Source organism: Myotis daubentonii, chromosome X (genome assembly GCF_963259705.1).
Source record: "Myotis daubentonii chromosome X, mMyoDau2.1, whole genome shotgun sequence".
In the NCBI taxonomy this organism is placed as follows: Eukaryota; Metazoa; Chordata; class Mammalia; order Chiroptera; family Vespertilionidae; genus Myotis; species Myotis daubentonii.
This window is the reverse complement of record NC_081861.1, coordinates 46,930,915-46,948,184: the sequence shown is the minus strand read 5'-3', so window position 1 is coordinate 46,948,184 and position 17,270 is coordinate 46,930,915. Positions and strand designations below refer to the sequence as shown.

General features: G+C 41.3%; 1 protein-coding gene and 1 long non-coding RNA gene across 6 annotated transcripts in view; one reads left to right on the top strand and one right to left on the bottom strand.

Annotated features, from left to right (window-relative positions):
• LOC132224361 (uncharacterized) overlaps positions 1–17,270 on the top strand; it is a 1,115,498-nt gene that overhangs the window by 767,628 nt on the left and 330,600 nt on the right. The gene's annotated exons all lie outside the window — the stretch shown is intronic.
• The window catches only part of AMOT (angiomotin), a 71,904-nt gene continuing 59,509 nt past the window's right edge, over positions 4,876–17,270 (bottom strand). For all 5 annotated transcript variants that reach the window (XM_059680193.1, XM_059680191.1, XM_059680192.1 and 2 more), the window contains 4 exons: positions 11,731–11,853; positions 10,736–10,968; positions 9,000–9,644; positions 4,876–8,656 (listed from right to left, as the gene is read on the bottom strand). In XM_059680193.1, coding sequence (XP_059536176.1) covers positions 8,559–8,656; positions 9,000–9,644; positions 10,736–10,968; positions 11,731–11,853 — 1,099 coding nt within the window. In that variant the 3' untranslated portion in view covers positions 4,876–8,558. The remainder of the gene's footprint in view (positions 8,657–8,999; positions 9,645–10,735; positions 10,969–11,730; positions 11,854–17,270) is intronic.

Here is a 17,270-nt window from a genome sequence, read left to right as displayed (position 1 = left end):
GAGATCAACTAAAGGACTTGTATGCATGCATATAAGCATAACCAATGGACATAAGACACTGGGGAAAAGGGGAGGCTAGGGGACTGTCTAGGGCGGGGGGATAAAATGGACACATATGTAATACCCTTTGTAATACCTTAAGCAATAAAAAAAAAGATTATTAAAAATAAATAAATAAATAAAATAAAATAAAAAATAAACTTAAACTATAGCCGGAACCAGTTTGGCTCAGTGGATAGAGCATCGGCCTGCGGACTGAAAGGTCCCAGGTTCGATTCCAGTCAAGGGCATGTACCTGGGTTGCGGGCACATCCCCAGTAGGAGATGTGCAGGAGGCAGCTGATCTATGTTTCTCTCTCACTGATGTTTCTAACTCTCTATCTCTCTCCCTTCCTCTCTGTAAAAAATCAATAAAATATATTTTTTAAAAAAAACTTAAACTATATAGGTAGGTATATTGTTATTAACTTAATTAGGGTACTCCTAAGGCTTAGGAAGAGCCACACTCAAGAGGTCAAAGAGCCGCATGTGGCTCGCGAGCCGCAGTTTGCCGACTATGGCTCTAGGGGCAAGGTAAGAGACTGCATCTTATATAATAAAGAGGGAATATGCAAATTGACCACCACTCTGCCACAAAGATGGTGGAGCCCACAGCAGAGGCAGGGATTTCCATAACACAAGATGGCTGCACCCACATCAGAGGCCAACTTCCTGTAACAAGCCTTAACAACAATCAGCAGGTACCTGAAGCTGCGCGACACTGCCCGCCACCCCATGGGGCTTGACATAGGACCTCAGGCCATGACCCCACCCTGGCGCCAGGCCGGGGACCTCAGGCCATGCCCCCTACCTGGTGGGGCTTGACAGGGGACCTCAAGGTGTGCCCCCCACCCCAGTGCTGGGCTGGGGGACCTCAGGCTGCTCCCCTTGCCCTGGGCCAGGGGACCTCAGGCCATGCCCCCCGCCCAGCGGGGCTTGACGGGGGACCTGAGGCTTTGCCCCCCTCCCAGCATCGGGCCAGGGGAGCTGAGGCTGCTTCCCCCAACAGGCAGAGCTTGATGGGGAACCTCAGGCCATGCGCCCCCCTGCCCAGTGGGGCTTGATAGGGGATCTCAGGCCACACTCCCCACCTGGGGGGCTTGATGGGTGACCTCAGGCCATGCTCTCCGCCCCGGCGCTGGACCAGGGAACCTGAGGCTGCATCCTCCACCTGGCGGGGCTTGACAAGGGTGGGACCAGCCGGGTCTGGATCTAGCCCAATGGGGCAGGGGGACTGGCCAGGTCTGGGTCTCATGTGATTTCTGAGGCACATGAGTGTGGGTGGGGACTTGACTCTGGGTCCCATGGTGCACTCCAGACTCTGACAAGATGAAGATTTTCATATACATTTTACTAATTTTCTTTCATCTCTGACACTTCTATTATAGAGAAAGGGCAAATAGCAATATTAAAATATTTCCTCTAATTAATCCCCTTTTAATGTGCATGAATTTCGTGCAATGGGCCACTAGTATTATATAAATACCTGAGGTGATTCCAATACAGATGTTTTGAATAGGACTTCAAGAAGTACTGTTTTTGGTTAATAACAGAGAAAATAATGATTCCATGCCAATAATGTCTCTTAAGCATAAGAAAAATACTTAGAACAAGGCATGATAATGATTCTACTATAATAAGAATCCAAGATATCTGAGTTTTAGTTTCAAATCCACAATTATCAAATTTTGGGTTCATTGTTTTACCTCCTGTGTTCCCATTTTATCCTCATTTCAAGGGTAAGCTTGTAAGCAAGGGAATGACATGGTATTAATTATATTTGTTGCTGAATAAATATAATAAAACCATAGACCAAGTTAGGGGCAGATCAAGTTAGGTGAATATGCTATTGAAACAGTCTAGGTAAAAGATAATGCTAACTTAAAATAGGCTTTGACAGTAGAACTAGAAAGTAGTGAATGGGTTTTGTGATTTATTTTGATGGGATCAGTGACGGATAAACTATAAGGGAGAGGGAGGTGTCAAGGATGATTCATGAGTTTCTGACTTGTGATGAATGGTTAAGGTTTTAAGGGATATTAATGATTTGAGGGTTCAGGTATTTGAACATGAGGTCAGATCAGGTAGGTCAGGGCTAAATGAGTCGGAGGAAATGGTGCATTAAAAGACTAGAGGTCTCTCAGAAGTCAAAGGACAAATAGGGTCAGAGTATGAGAACTGGGAGGATGGCAGACTGTGGCCAGACAGTGAGGTACTGCCATATCTGATTTCCATGGTGGAGCAATTCTATGTGATGGCCAGGTCTGGGTTAGCCCTGAGAACAGCAGGCTGATGTGGAAGTCAGTGGAGTTGGAGAGGTTGACGAACTTGATAGGCCAGGATGCTGATTGAGTCATTTGGGACTGGAGTGGACAACTGTGATTCAAAGGCCAAAAGTTTGGGATAGTGACCAAATCAGTCGATGAGAGAAAACAAGAAATAGTTGGATGACCAAATGGAAGAGGAAAAATAGCTTAGAGCCTGTACTGGAGTGCCTTTAAAGAAAATATCTTCCCCTTTGATATGTGGGTTGTCGGGGAATGAACCCCTCCATATTTGAGAAAATATGTTTTGGTTTAAGGCAAAAGATTAGGTTTAAAAAAAAAAGCCTTGTAAGCACCAGAGCACAAACATGCTATTTGTTTGGTTGGTGAGTTATATATTTTTGGTTCCAGGAAGAGCACTTCAAATTTGTCATTATAAAAAATTTATATTCATGAATACTGAAATATGTCTGGATTAAATGCTATGATGTCTGAGATGTGCCTCAAAATAGTAGAGGGTGGATGAGTAGAGGTGATAAATGAAGCAAGATTGGCCAAGCATTGATCCATTGATAATAACTTGAAGCCCCCAGCAATGGACACATGGGGATGCCTTACACTATTCTGTTTTTGTGTATGTTTGAAGTTTTCTTTAATAATAATAATAAAAAAGTTCATCTTTATAGATTCAGCCCATTGTTTGGACTGGCATCTTTTTATAGTCTCACTTTGTGAAGGTCTCTTGTCCCCTCTCCATGAGGTCCATAGGGATATATATTTATCCTCATTTTATTGATAAAGCTCTTTGATCTTAAGGAACTTGTTCAGGAGTAAATGTCTGCTTAGAGGCTGACGTAGGACCAGAACTCCATGTTCTTTTGACTTCTGGACCAGTATGTCAACCACCTGAGTGAGTTTGTAAGTTTCCATGATGAGGATGTTAAAATTCAGAGTAGTTCTCTAGGGTCTTTGATTTTGGAAACATAGTCTTCATTTGATTGCAACTCTGACATAATGAGATTGCCTTTGCACATATTATTCCTTTTGCAAGGAATGTTTGTTCCATCTCCTAGTTCACCATTTTAACTCCTACACATCCTTCAAACTCAGTCCCCCCACACATACTCTCTGTGCCATCCCAACAATCATTCCCTTATTTGCATTTGTTCTGTATCTTGTTCAAATTTTTTCCATTCATCAATCACAATGAATTTTAAATGTGTGTATGTGCACGTGTGTGTGTGCAATTTTCTCTAATAAACTAGAATCATGGACGTATTTTTTAAACTTCAGGGCCTTTTACATAATGACAACATGTAATATGCAGCTATTCAACAACTCATACATGCCTGAAACTAGCGGTCCAAGGCAAAGGCAAGTGAAAAAAAAAATAGGAACCAAAATAACTGCATCTGAGTGAGTACTTATGATGTGGTATGAAAATCTGGGGTTGTAAAGGTTTTCCTTTTTGGAAACTAAGTCACTCAGAGGTCTTCATTCAAATATCAGGGTGAAGCCAATAAATGTCGAAAGTGTTCTAAGATCAAATCACTTACAGTATTTTTTCCTGTAATAAAAACCCTCCTGTAGGATAAGATGGAGGTGGAGAAGGTGGGAAGCAGGGGGTGTTTGTTTCTGCAGTTGTGCAATTCATAGACTGTGCAAATCATTTGTCACAGTAGAGTAGGCCCACAGGAAGGAAGATGAAGTCCCACACAGATAATCACATCAGTTATAAAGCTGGTTAATATCTAGAAAGGCTGATACAGAGTGATCTTTTGAAGGAACGCTTGTTTATTAAGAACAGGGCACAATATGTATCTGAAAGGAATGCTTCACAAAGCTTTGTAAGAAGGTGTGGGTTAACTTAAGACCATCTTCTTTGTCCTGAAGAAGAGGAGTGGGCTTTCACACATATAGTTTTCAAAGTGCTACTCTTAAGTATGCAGAGGAATGCAGCCCACCTTAATCAAAAAGTAAAATTTAGAATGAGTTCTATACCCTCTCCCCATTTATTTTGCAACACACATCAAGCTTATTTCACTGTGAAAGTGTCATTTCCAAGCCTGTGGGGCTCTTATCTCCCAGTTAGGCTGGGCCTCAGTGGTAAACAGGAGGCACAAGGAGGGCAGTGGAAAGACAGCTTTAACATTTTCAGTGAAAAGAGCCAACTTGTATGTGGTACTGATTTGCTTTTAATAACAAGCTTCCGCAACCAAAACTGATTAATTGGCATAAGAACAAGGGTACAAAGGGAACATCAAGGGCCCTTCCAGCATGCTAACCAAATGATGAATTCTCTGTTTTGGGTGGCCATCATTTTATCCCTTGGAACCAGGAGATAAAAAGATGCAAAGCTCTTAATATATGCTGCCTGAATATATGAAGAAACCAATGCAGCCAGTGGTGTTGTCTTAATACTTTATAATTACATTCCATACTTTAAGCAAATGGAAATTCTGCATGCTGCCCTTGAAAGTCAATTTCTGCATACTAAATTGAAAGCAATCACTAGTACAAGCTCAACTAAAACATCTGTTGGGTAAACACCAAAGCATTTTCCACACAGTACTGCATTTTAAAATAGCTAACTTTATTGTCAGTGAAAAGATAGGCACAGAGTGGATTCACACCTGCTTAATTTTACTGGAACTAGCTCCGTTGATTACAGAATGGGGTCTTAATCATTATAAGGCCAAATACATTTCAAACCAAAGGTGATTCTTCTCTAGCCATCTGCCAACCTCAGCTATTCATTTTACAAACACATGCCATTAATCACAAGGGAGGCCACAGAAGGAGGGTTGAAGGCTTCATATAACCCATCGTTGCTACCAGAAAAAAACAAACAAACTCCCGACACTGGTCCGACTGATGATGGATGGCACTTGGAAGATATAGTCCAAGGATCATGCCAGGCTGAAATTGGTGGCAATTAGCCCATAGCTAATGCCTTCCTTTGAAAACATGTTCAGTAAGAATGCACACATTTTAAGTAACAAATTCCATATGTGAATGAGCAATTGAGATAACAGGAGATAACAGACATGAGAATATAATGTATAAGAGTTAGTGCATATGTATACACTTGAAGTTGCTACATTGTTAGTTTTTAGGCTCTTCATAAAAAGTAGTTTGCACAATAAGTTTGTTCATTTTCCAATTGTTGTGCATAACCAACTGTGTAACAAGAAAAAGAGAATGTGATGGGTCTCCCAGTATGTTTCCCATGGCAGGTGATGGCAAATATTTCAGGTTCCTACTATCCTCTCAACCTAAAGCTCAAAAGCAGCACTGAAAACAAATCCTTCATTAAAACAACAATTAAGATACATGATTTTTATAAGAAAGCTCAAGCTACTTTTATTTAATAAAAAAATGTTAATAAGAATTTCATATCAAGTAAAGTTTGTTCTAATGAAATTTTTCTGTACAAGGGACATTGAAGTACAACTGACTTAGAAGGTCCCCAGAGACCACCATGCAGTACAAGTTAAGACAACAAGGTCACCTTCCTGTTCTGAGGTTCCAGTAAAATGCATAGATAGCTGGGAGTCCAGAAACATCCCCCAAGTGTTACATTGACACAATTGTGAAAAGGTGGCTACCTTGACATTTCTCCCATAAACCTGATTTTAAAATGTCATCTATTAGGGATCTTCTGAAAAGGCTGAATCAATCTTCTTCGTAAACATAATACACTGACATGGACTTATTCCATCTCTCAAATGTACAATGTATTTGAGTAAATTACCTGGGATTAAAAACTGAGCCAAAAGGGAACCCCTCTGGTGTGAGGGGGGGCAGAGATGTTGTGGAAAGTTCAAAATAATATTTAGCTAAGAACTTCCTCCTTTCCCAAAATACATGAGCCTAAAGAGATGGCTGCCACACAGTGTGGAATGTATGACATTTGTCACCTTACAAAATGTAATTAAAACCATGGCTCCCAGAGCTAGCAAAAATGCTGGCAATATGTTATAAACATGAAAGGAGTAAATGAAAGGTTTACTTTTCTATTTATTTATGAATTTATTTAGACAGGAAGTAGCAGTCCTGAAGTTTGCTACTTGTTGCTTTTACTATTTCAGTTTTTTTCTATGACTAAAGGGTAATATGAATGAGCATTAACACAACTGCACTTTTATTTTCTATTTGGGATTCACTAAATAACTGAGTACTAATGTGTGTGATAATCACTTCATTATTAAAAATGTCAAGACTGCCTGAAAAACCACATCACTTTCCCTCTTATCTCCTCCTTCCCCTCACACAAAATAATTCCTTTGGAAGGTCGCTGGGAATGACACAAGAATACTGTTAAGTAGGCCATTCCTGTACTTACAGAGGAACTCTGTAAGGTGACCCGAGACAGCCAATCTCATAGCAAGAGAAGAAGTGAGGTTGATATTTTAGGGCAGATGTTCCATGTGACTCCATACTGAAATCAGAATCAGGAAAGGAAAAACCTTGCAAAAGGCACTGCAGGAAAGGCAAGATAGGAACTTAGAACCCTGTACAAACTACTGAAGCCAGGGCCATTTTACAAAATACATATGTCCTGGACTGTGAAGATGCCTTTTCTTAAAATGGGGCTTTTTGTATATAAGTGTTTTCCCAAAATAATCATGGAATTTGGCAGAGTGGGAAGCTGTGTTGTATGATCTTGAAAAAGTCACTTAAAGTCTCCAGGTCTCAGATTCCTCATCACTAAAATGATGGGGTTGGGCTATTGTATTGCAAAAATTCCTTCCAGCCACTATGCCTCACAATGTAATATATCAGGCCTACTCTTCTATTAATCTGATTTCTAACTAGCATATCCCCAAACCTCTACCCCCCACCCTTACATAACACTCCCAATCCCCTCACCTCCCCCCAAACCCCTGAAAACTGACATTAATGACTTTGATTGTAGATTTATCATCTTAATGAAGGGTAGATAAGTGACACAGAGCAGGGACCTATGGCAATGAGCAGCCCTTCTGTGTTCCTGGAGGCAGCCCTTAGGCAAAACTTGGAGCCATGGCCTCCTTGGTCCCTGCCCACATGTACATTTCCTGCTGCTCTCCAAAAGCATTCCAAGATGGAGTCACTGGCCATGAAAAGAGGTAGCTGAGGACTCTGCTGCAGCCCACCTCTCCCCTGACTACAGCATAGTACTTTGGGTTTCTGATGCTTTTCCCTTGGAGGTGATAGTCAAATACGTCTAAGAACTTGGGAAACAAAATGAGTTATTTCAAAGTAGTCACCAGAAATTCAAAGCATTCAACCTGTCACCAAAAGTGCTTCCTCATTTTGCAAGTAATTGACAATTTGAGAACTGGTGACACAGCCAGTGAATTTGTGCTGAGGAAGAATTAGACACTAAGCAGATTGGTCTCAGGAAAGGCAAGCAAGCTGTTCATGGCTAGACACAGACCACAAAGGTCTACATTCTGCAAGCACCTCATGCAACTCTCCATCAAGGCCTCCGGTGGTCTAACTCTCTAGAGAGCGGAAGTTTCAGCTAATTTAACTTTCCTAGTGGCTGAAAGCAATATATTAATTACCCAAATGCATAAATTATTCCAGAGTATATATATGAATGTATGAACCTCCAAGAGGGAACCAAAAGAATCAACTTCCAAAGCACCACTGAAATGAAAATAAAAACAATCCCCTGGCACAGGGTAGCTGGGAATTTGGAAGGGAAAATTAGCTCCAGCACCCTTCCACACCCCACTACTCCCTACCTTCCCTCCAGTTTACATGGCTCCAAAAACTATCTCCTTTCACGAGCCCGAGGCAAGAGCTCTCTCTCTCTGGATGCTGCCTAGATGGTAACTCTGCAAAACATCACATGTGCAAATTCTCTCCGGCTTCCCATTTCTGAACTACCTTTTACACACTGTCTTCCAAACATACTGTGCTCTTCAATAAAAAATGATCTGGAATATGGAAATGCCAAAAATTTTTAAGCACATTGTAAAACATTGGTGAATATCCAGCTATTAACAGTCCCAGTATTTGTAGAAATCCAAACAATAACCTTTAGAGCACACTCTGATTGATTTGTCTTTAGAGGTACTCTCTAAGTGCACCAAAATAGACTGGAGTTCATATGGCATTATGTAAGTACTATAATGTCTCAATAAAAAGTCCCTTTAAAAAAACATTCCCCCAATCCCTTTTCCTCACCCTCAAAATAACAACAAAAGGGAAAAATGATTAAGAGCATTCTTGCTGATAAACTGCAGCTCTTGATTAGGCCATTTAGATGAGATATTCCACCATTTCTGCATCAGGCTCTTGTCCCAGGATCTGAGCAGCAGCTTTTCGCTCCAGAGTATTGGAGTGGAAAACGGGACCATCTACACAGAAATAAGGGATTAGAAAACACTTAGGAATTACATAAAAACACAAATTTCTAGAAATGGACAGCTTTTAAAGCCCCTATGCAGTCAATGGCCAGGTGAGACTTGCATGTCACCTGCCTTGTTCCTCTGAACATTTATTTACTTCTACTAGGAGAAAGGCCTGGACCCATCTTAGTGTCAGATGTTATTTACAGACTCTCTGCCCTCATCTTGCCTGATTAATCCTTTTTAGAATATGAAAAACCTCCCTCCAAATGACCAACTGTGCCCAAACAGCAGGTACAAACAAATCTGTAATGAGGACAGAATCAAAAGCTACCTGGTAGAGCATTATTACCTGTCTTGTCTGGATTACAGGCCAAATTTGGTATAGACAAGCGCCGCGGTCCGGAAGCAGCGGCTGGAGTTGCAGGAGCCTCAGCCTGAGCCAAAGATGGAGTTGGCGCTGGAGCTGGAGTAGCAGCTGCAACTGGAGATGGAGTCGGTGTCTGAGTCAGAGCTGGAGCAGAAGCCTGAGCTGCTGCTGGAGCCGAAACCGGAGTTGGAGCCTGAGCTGGAACCGGAGCTGGAGCAGCTGGAGCAACCTGAACAGCAGCAGAAGCAGGAGCAACAATAGTAGCAGCAACAGCAGAGGCAGCGGCTGGAATCTGAATAGCAGCAGCTGGAGAAACAGCAGCAGCAAGAGCAGCAGCAGCTGCTGCTGGAGATGGGGCTGCGGCAGCAGCAACAGCCACTGGAGCAGCAGCTACCATGGTGGTGGTGTTGGTGGCAGCATTGGCAGTGATGGCGGCAGCAACTGTAGCAGGAATAGAGATTGGAGTAACAGCTGCAGTTTTGTTTGCTTCAGTTCCCCGTTCCGTTTGGGTGCTGCAGTCTCGGCTGCCCGTCTTAGAGTGAGCTGAGAGCAGGGGAGTCGAGGGCGGCACAGGTGAGGGTGTAGAAGAGACAGACTCTGCACGGTAGTCTCCACCCAGGAGAATGCCTACAAAGGGAAGCGGGAAAGAGGTTAGAAAACTATACTTTCTTCAAATGCAGGCATCTCATTACCTCTTCTTTGTAGGAGGTTCAGGAGAAATATGAATGGGTCTAATTCTTTACTTTGTCCTCATTCGAACCCAGAAACCAGTTTGTCACGCACTTCCCGTCATGTCTAAAAGTTTCTTTCAGACTTGGTAGACCCCTTCTGGTTCTCATTCTCCAAGCCCCAGAACATCGTATTAAACCTGAAGTGTCCTGGGTATGTGTTTTGATTTATTTTTCCAATGGTGATTGATTTCCACCGAGCTATCAGAATGCTTCTACTTGTTTCCACCTGTAACCAACACCATCCATACTAGACAGCTGGAAAGGATCGGTGGAAGAAGTCTGTGGTCACAGATGAATGTGATAATAATTGTGTGATCGAAGGTTCTAATCATGACCATGGTCCCAAAAGTGCCTGCTCTAACTAAAGGGCACTGCAAGTGTCACAGAACCAAGAAAGTTATTAGAAGCAACAAAAACAGCTAAAATTAAAATATATACAGCTTGTGTCCTCAGGCTCTAACCAAGTGCCTCGTGGAATCAGAAATACTTCTGAGGTTTTGATTAGAATGGAAGCAATGGACAGGGAAGAAGTGAAAAAGTACATTCTATTCTCATCTCAGAACATTATGGTAACAAAAACCTGTCACCCAACTCCATTTAGCTTAATTAGAACTCTGAGTCCTTGAATTTTATGGAAGAACACAGAAAAAGCTGAAATTTTAAATTTTTTAACGGCACAAAGGCTACATGGGCTGTGAACAAAAGGTCCCATGTGGTAAAGGCCAAATATGAGAATTTTTTAGAGGAAACAAGTTGTTTTCCTTCCCACCCAAATAGAACTCAGGATTCTTATCTTCTAAGGCCGTGGCTTCAACCAATGTTATCTCCGTGAGACCTCACAGCTAGCCTCTTAGGAGGACCCAACCGGCGATATCCTCCTGTCTAGAATCCGGACCATCACTCTTTTCCCTTGCTGTGTGGGCACATAGCTAAGTCAGGGCTCTCCTTAAACATGTCACTTTAATCTTCCTTATTTATTGTCATTACCTAGGCTCCCTTTCCAGCTCTTATCATCCCGCTTCTCTTCCATGATGGGGGTGCCAGTCAGGGTGGAAGAGTGGGAGAGCAAGCCCGATCCAGCATTGGAAATGGACATCAGAGACTTTGCTGGCCGCATGGATGACAGCTGCTCTGTCTTACTAGGCTCCTTCCGGGAACGTTGCTGGAGTACTTTGATCATGGCATCCTTCTCAATAATTTGGGCATGGAGGGTCTTAATCCTAGGAGTCAAAGACAAAGAACATATAAAGATCTTGTTGCCATCTTCATGTTCTACTCTCACTGCCTACATGGACTTGAACTTCCATTACCTTTTTGACTAAGTGGTGGTCTAGTTATTTCTGAGTTGTGAGACAAGGGAGAGTGCTACATTTTCAAAATGCCTTTTTATACCTCCAAATGGATAGAACAGAGCATGTAGGAGTTGTTGCTGAAGTTTTAGGAAGCCAAAGTACAATATTGGTGGGGGGGGAAAGGCCGTATATGAGAGTAAACCGATATAGTGAGTGTTATAGTGAAGAATCTGAGTCAACAGAAATGAAGTCAGTGAAAAGATGGGAACTTCTATACATGGGCCATAACCTTCAAGTAATAAGTAAATGATTATGAGTTTATAAGAGACATCAGGTACAGCATGACTAGATGTTCTTTTACTGAGCACTATGCAGTATAACAGGGTTGCGGTACAGTGCTAGAAAGAATACCCCAGAGTGCAAATACCAAAGGGTCAGTTTTGGCAGAAGGCAGATGGAAAGCAATTACCAAGGCCAAAGGGGAAAGCAACACTACTTGGAATTCCACAGTGAGTGGAATGATCAAGGTAAAGGTCATTGCATCTCATATCCTAAGTAACAGGCTGGCAGGAGTGTAGGGGTGGGAGAGGCTACATTATCAGGTTTCCCAGCTGTGAACGAAGTTGCTCGCCCTTCCCTACTGATCTATCTGGTCTCCACACCAACCCGGGGTCCAGATCAACATTTTACCTGCCCTCCATATCAAGGCAACGCTTGTTGGCCATCAAGATTTCTTCCTCCTCTTTCTGGATGCGAGCTTCGAGAGCCGTGTCATAGCTGGTGTTAGGAGAGTGGCTGATGACTGTTGTGTCCCTGGGAAGGAAATGACAGTGTGATAATGAGAGGATAGCAAAATCAATAAATCCTATCCCCTTCCTAAGTAAAAGATATTGCTGGGAAAGCCCTAGATTGAAACTAAATTTATTAGGCAAGATTAGTTTCTGGGTGGCTAACTGATAAGAGCTTTCAAGATAAGAAACTCCAACTTTCAGAACTAGAAGAGGTGATTGGCCTGGAAGTAGCTGCAAAAGTCAGTGAGAGATTCTATGAGAAGTGTGCACAGGTTTGCCTTCAAAACTAAGCGGATATCCTTCCAAAACATTCTGGTTTTCACATTTTGGCCAGGCAATAGGTGGATATTTATATTTCCACTTTATATTATTTATATTACATATAAGATATTTTATATTTCCATTTTATTCTCATGACAGTCATAAAATGAAAAAAGTTAGATTTTTAATGTGACAGATGAACAGCATTAACTACACCTGAGTGCTAAAAACAAACTTTAGACATGTCAACAGGTAGGCATGTGAGCTGAGTGAGAAGCAGGGTCTTTGAGTCAGTGCCACGTGAGTCCTATCTAACCTGCATCTGAAAGGTTCTGGTTCCAAACCATTGAGTCTTCCCCAACTAAATGACTGTTCTCTTGCCAGAATCCCAACTGCATGAGGGACCATCATGTTCCATCTGAAAGTGTCTCAGGCCATTGACTCAAAGACTAATTAATAAGAAACGTGTGTGTGTGTGTGTGTGTGTGTGTGTGTGTGAGAGAGAGAGAGAGAGAGAGAGAGAGAGAGAGAGAGAGAGAGAGGAAAGAAAGAAGAGGGTCTAGTGGGCATGGCTGATGTCTAATTAGCACAAGTCAAAAACAAGGGAATCCTTTATTCTGTTGATAAGTGAGGTCATTGCATCTTTCTTTAGTTCACTCACAACTAGCAGTAGAGAAAAAGGGAAATGGAACGAAGAAAACTGGATCTTATTTGAGTAATGTGGAGGGAAAGAAAAGAGATTAGGAAGAATATTGATGTAATTATATTGCACTTTAAGGAAATCAGACAATAGGCTGGGAAAACAATGAACTGGCACTGCTTCATTATATTTCCTATGAGAACACAGATCTGTGGGAGAACTCCAGACATATTTTCTGCTGGCAGCTCGCTCCAGCTGTGTTCTCTTAGCTTAGAGATTGTGACCAGTGCAGCTGGGAGCAAAGGGGCAATGGAATGAAGAGGCAGAAAGTTAGTATTAAAGTTGGGAAATTTTGGTATGTTTTTGCAAAAAAAAAATACTGTCCCCCAAAACACTTGCACCTTCTATACAAGGCTGAAACAACTTATTTGAATAGGGAAATAATTGGAGAGTAAGGAAGGAATAGATTACAATGGCTCTCATCATTTGCTAAATTCAAAATATTTTAGTATCTCAGAATTCTACACTTGCTCTAGAGCAGTTCACTTGCTTGAAGTCCTACTGGGAATGGCTCCAGTGCTCCAAAGTACCTTAGAAGAAGTGGCACTGTACATTGGTGAGAGCACCAGCTCTGACTATAGACCACACCAGGGTCAAGCCCCAGCCTTTCTAAGTTCACTGCCACTAACAAACTCTCTGAGCTCAAGAAGTCAGTTAACTGCTCTAGGTCTCAGTCTCTTCATATGCAAAATGGAAATAATTGTACCTATATCTCATGGGATCTTTTTTTTTTATTGCTTAAAGTATTACAAAGGGTATTACATATGTGTCCTTTCCCCCCTCCCCCCCGCTTCATGGGATCTTTAGGGGATAAAATTGAAGTATGCATGTAACATAGTGCCAGACACAGTAAAAATACTCAACAAAGTTATCTATTATTAGGAGAGAAAAGTATAGGTAGAAGGAAAATAACATTAAAGAGATTATGACTATAAAGAATTCCAGTTCTTGGTATAACCCCGGAGGCATTTCCTGCAGTACAGAGTTTCAGTGTGATGGCTGAGGCTTCAGAGCCAGACCTCTCTAAAAAGTGCATGGTATCTATGGACACTGGGAACTTGAGCATATTGGTTTGTCACTAGGGGAGCCACTGCTGGCTTACTGCCACATCCACTGCATAAAAGACCTTTCGGGGGACTCAGAGCCCTGCCAGCTAATTGATATGGACACTGTGAGCTCCTCACAGGAATGGAGCCTGAAAATGTGGGGCACTTAGTGAATTCCTACAGAGCTGCCAGGACGGCCTTCAATATCAATCTTCTTTCTAGAAGCTGGGCTACTAAGCCCATGGTTTAGGCAAAAGCAAGCAAGCACAGTGTTTGAAGGAGCACCTTGGCCTGTTAACTCCCAATACTGTGAAACGATTCTTAAGCACATTCATAGAGAGATGCTGAGCTTGAAAACACAACCTGCAAATAACAAACCCTAAATCCATGAATTTGTCATGCCCCATCTCCAATTCTTAAGTTATCCGTTTCTGGCAATTGTCTTTTCAGCCATCTTCTCTCTCCTTCCTTTCTCCAACAAAGTTATCCCCATCACATTACTTACATTGCTTTCTAGAATACCACCCATGACCTCCAAATTAAAACATCAAGTGGCCTTTTAAACTTCAAGTCTATCTTTTCATATAGGTAGCATCCTTTTATTTGTTAATTATGTAAACTTAGCCATGAGTACAGCACTGTGTTTGAAGTTACTATGAGGCTGTAGAGTGGCTAGATATCAATAAGACTAGTTCCTGACTGCAGGAAACTTGTAAGGGGAAACAAAAAAGTTAATAATTAATGATTACAGAAATGAGTTTGGACTTTACTCCAATAGGCACTGAAAATAATTAGAGCTTTTTGAGAGGATTGCAATGATCCCAGCTGTGTGTTAGGACAATAGCGTTCTCTTACTGAAATGTGATGGAGGGATTAGAGGAGCATTAATACTAGACACAGGCAGACCAGTCAGAAAGGTTATATTGAAATAATCCCAGCAAGATATAATGAAAACAGGAACCAGTGAAATGGCAAGGGAAATGGAAAGAGACTATAGAAGGCAGAATTGCTAGAACTTGGAGAATGCTTAAATCTGTGTGTTAAGGTGAGGGAAGAATGAATGAGAACTTTGTTGTTTCTGATTCAAATGACTAGAAGAGATGACATACCACTCATTTTCTAAGACAGAAAATGGAAGAGAGATTTTTTTCCCCAAAAAACACAATATAATGGATTTTTATTTTAATTACATTGGAGGTAAAGTATTTTACAAATAGCCATATAACAATATCCAACAAGTTGTTGAAATTTCTAACTTTAATTTTAGAGATGTCAGAGTTACTACTTGAAGCTGTAATACAGAACAAAATAACTAAGACAGTGTAGAATGGGAAGAAAACTGAGGCTGGAAACTGAGAAAGGCCTACAATGAAGGAAAAGGTAGACATATGTAATATGTGTGACCAGCTTCTATCTCCTGCTTCCCTTTCTTCCTTCTTTCCCAGGTTTACTTTGCCCAAAATAAGAATGAAACTTGCACATTCTGAGAGGTTGATCAGGTGTTTTATCTTTTTATCCTTTTGCTGCTTTTCAGAAATAATTCACCAACTGCACTGCTAAATGGCTTCTTCTGGGATTGAATTCCTACGTGGTAATTTTCCTCATCTATATTAAGCATCTAGAGAGGAATCAATCTCTAGGGACACAAAAGTATGAAATTATAATATAGGCCCTATTAGTGTGATTATTTATAATACTTTTTAGTCCTCAACTGATAGTGTTTTTATTGATTTTTAGAGAAAGGGGAAGGGAGAGGAAAACAGAAACATTGATCAATTGCCCTGTATGCACCCTAACCGGGGATCAAACCCACAACCCAGGAAACTGTACCAGTGACCCTTCAGGGCACTGGATGACGCTCAACCAACTGAGCCACACTGGCCAGGGTTATTTATATATTTCTAAGTGAGTAAATAATAAGCCTCAAATACTGGTAGTAACTCTTGAACGGGTAATAATCCCTATTTCATCATCTTTGAAATCATGATATCTGGGAGGTAGCAGAGTATAGTGGCTAGGTGTCAAAAATGTAGATTTAAATCCTGATTCTCCTGCCTCATAGTAGCTGTGTGTGATCTTGGGCAAACTATTTACACTGTGCCTCAGTTTCCTTATCTGTATAATGGATAATAGTACTTATCTGAAAGAATTATTGTGAGGATGATCAATAATTTTAAAGTGCTTAGAAGAGTATGTTATACATTAAATACTCAATGTGATTTCTTGCATTGACATCTTTCACTTCGACAAGAGGTGTTTCATAGATTCAAAATGCTGGAAGGAATATAAATAGAGGCACAGTATAAATAGTTTTCCCAAGATCACACACAGCTACTAAGAGGCAGAAGAAATCAGGATTTAATCTACATTTTTGACACCTTAATCTCTATACTCTGCTGCCTCCCAGATAGCATGATTTCAAAGATGATGAAATAGGTATTATTACTTATTAAATATGTCTTCTACTTGAGGAGAGATAGTTGTCTAATGTTAAAATTCTGTATTTTATTTTTCACAAAGGCTAAACACTGGAAATAATCCAAATATCCATTATCAAATGAATGGATAAACAACTGTGGTAAATCCATACCATGGAATGCTACTCAGTGACAACTTCCTTACTATCCTGCATCTTGACCTAGAGTCTTATTCTGAAGTCAGTTTCAGCAATGAACTTCCCAGTACCAAGAACCCTGGCTTTCTAACATTTTCCCACACTGCATACCTTCATGAGCTGTATCTTTCTAAGTTTATGCGCAAAGGCAACAAAATTACCTTGCATCTCCCTTACAGTGCTAGGGTTTCCTGAATAAGTTCTGAACAAGTGCTGGGCACAGGTGTTTTCTTGGGAGCGTGTAGCTAAACTTAGAATGAATTCTGCTTCTAATTTACAAAGTTCTCGGCCATCCGAGTAGCACAGCTGGAGTGTCTGTGCACTCTATTACTACACTGGCATGTACTGAGCACACTTCTCAGAAAACAAAAACAAGTAAGCTTAAGCCCATGAGGAATTCAAAGTCCAAACACAGGCGATTCTAATCGCTTTAAGGCAGTGGTTTTCAACCTTTGGGTCGCGACCCCTTTGGCGGTCGAACGACCCTTTCACAGGGGTCGCCTAAGACCACCCTGCATATCAGATATTTACATTATGATTCATAACAGTAGCAACATTACAGTTATGAAGTAGCAACGACAACAATTTTATGGTTGGGTCACAACACGAGGAACTGTATTTAAAGGGCCAGAAGGTTGAGAACCACTGCTAAAGTTTATAGAGGACACCAGGAGGCAGGCAGAGAAACATAAGATGTCTTCCTAGAGAATTGGAAATAGGTTTACAAACCACCAGTCCAGCTCTTAAGCGTTGAACTCCCTCTGATTTAGCAGGAGAAAGACTCAAAACTAAAGGTATCAACTGGCCCCTCCACACAA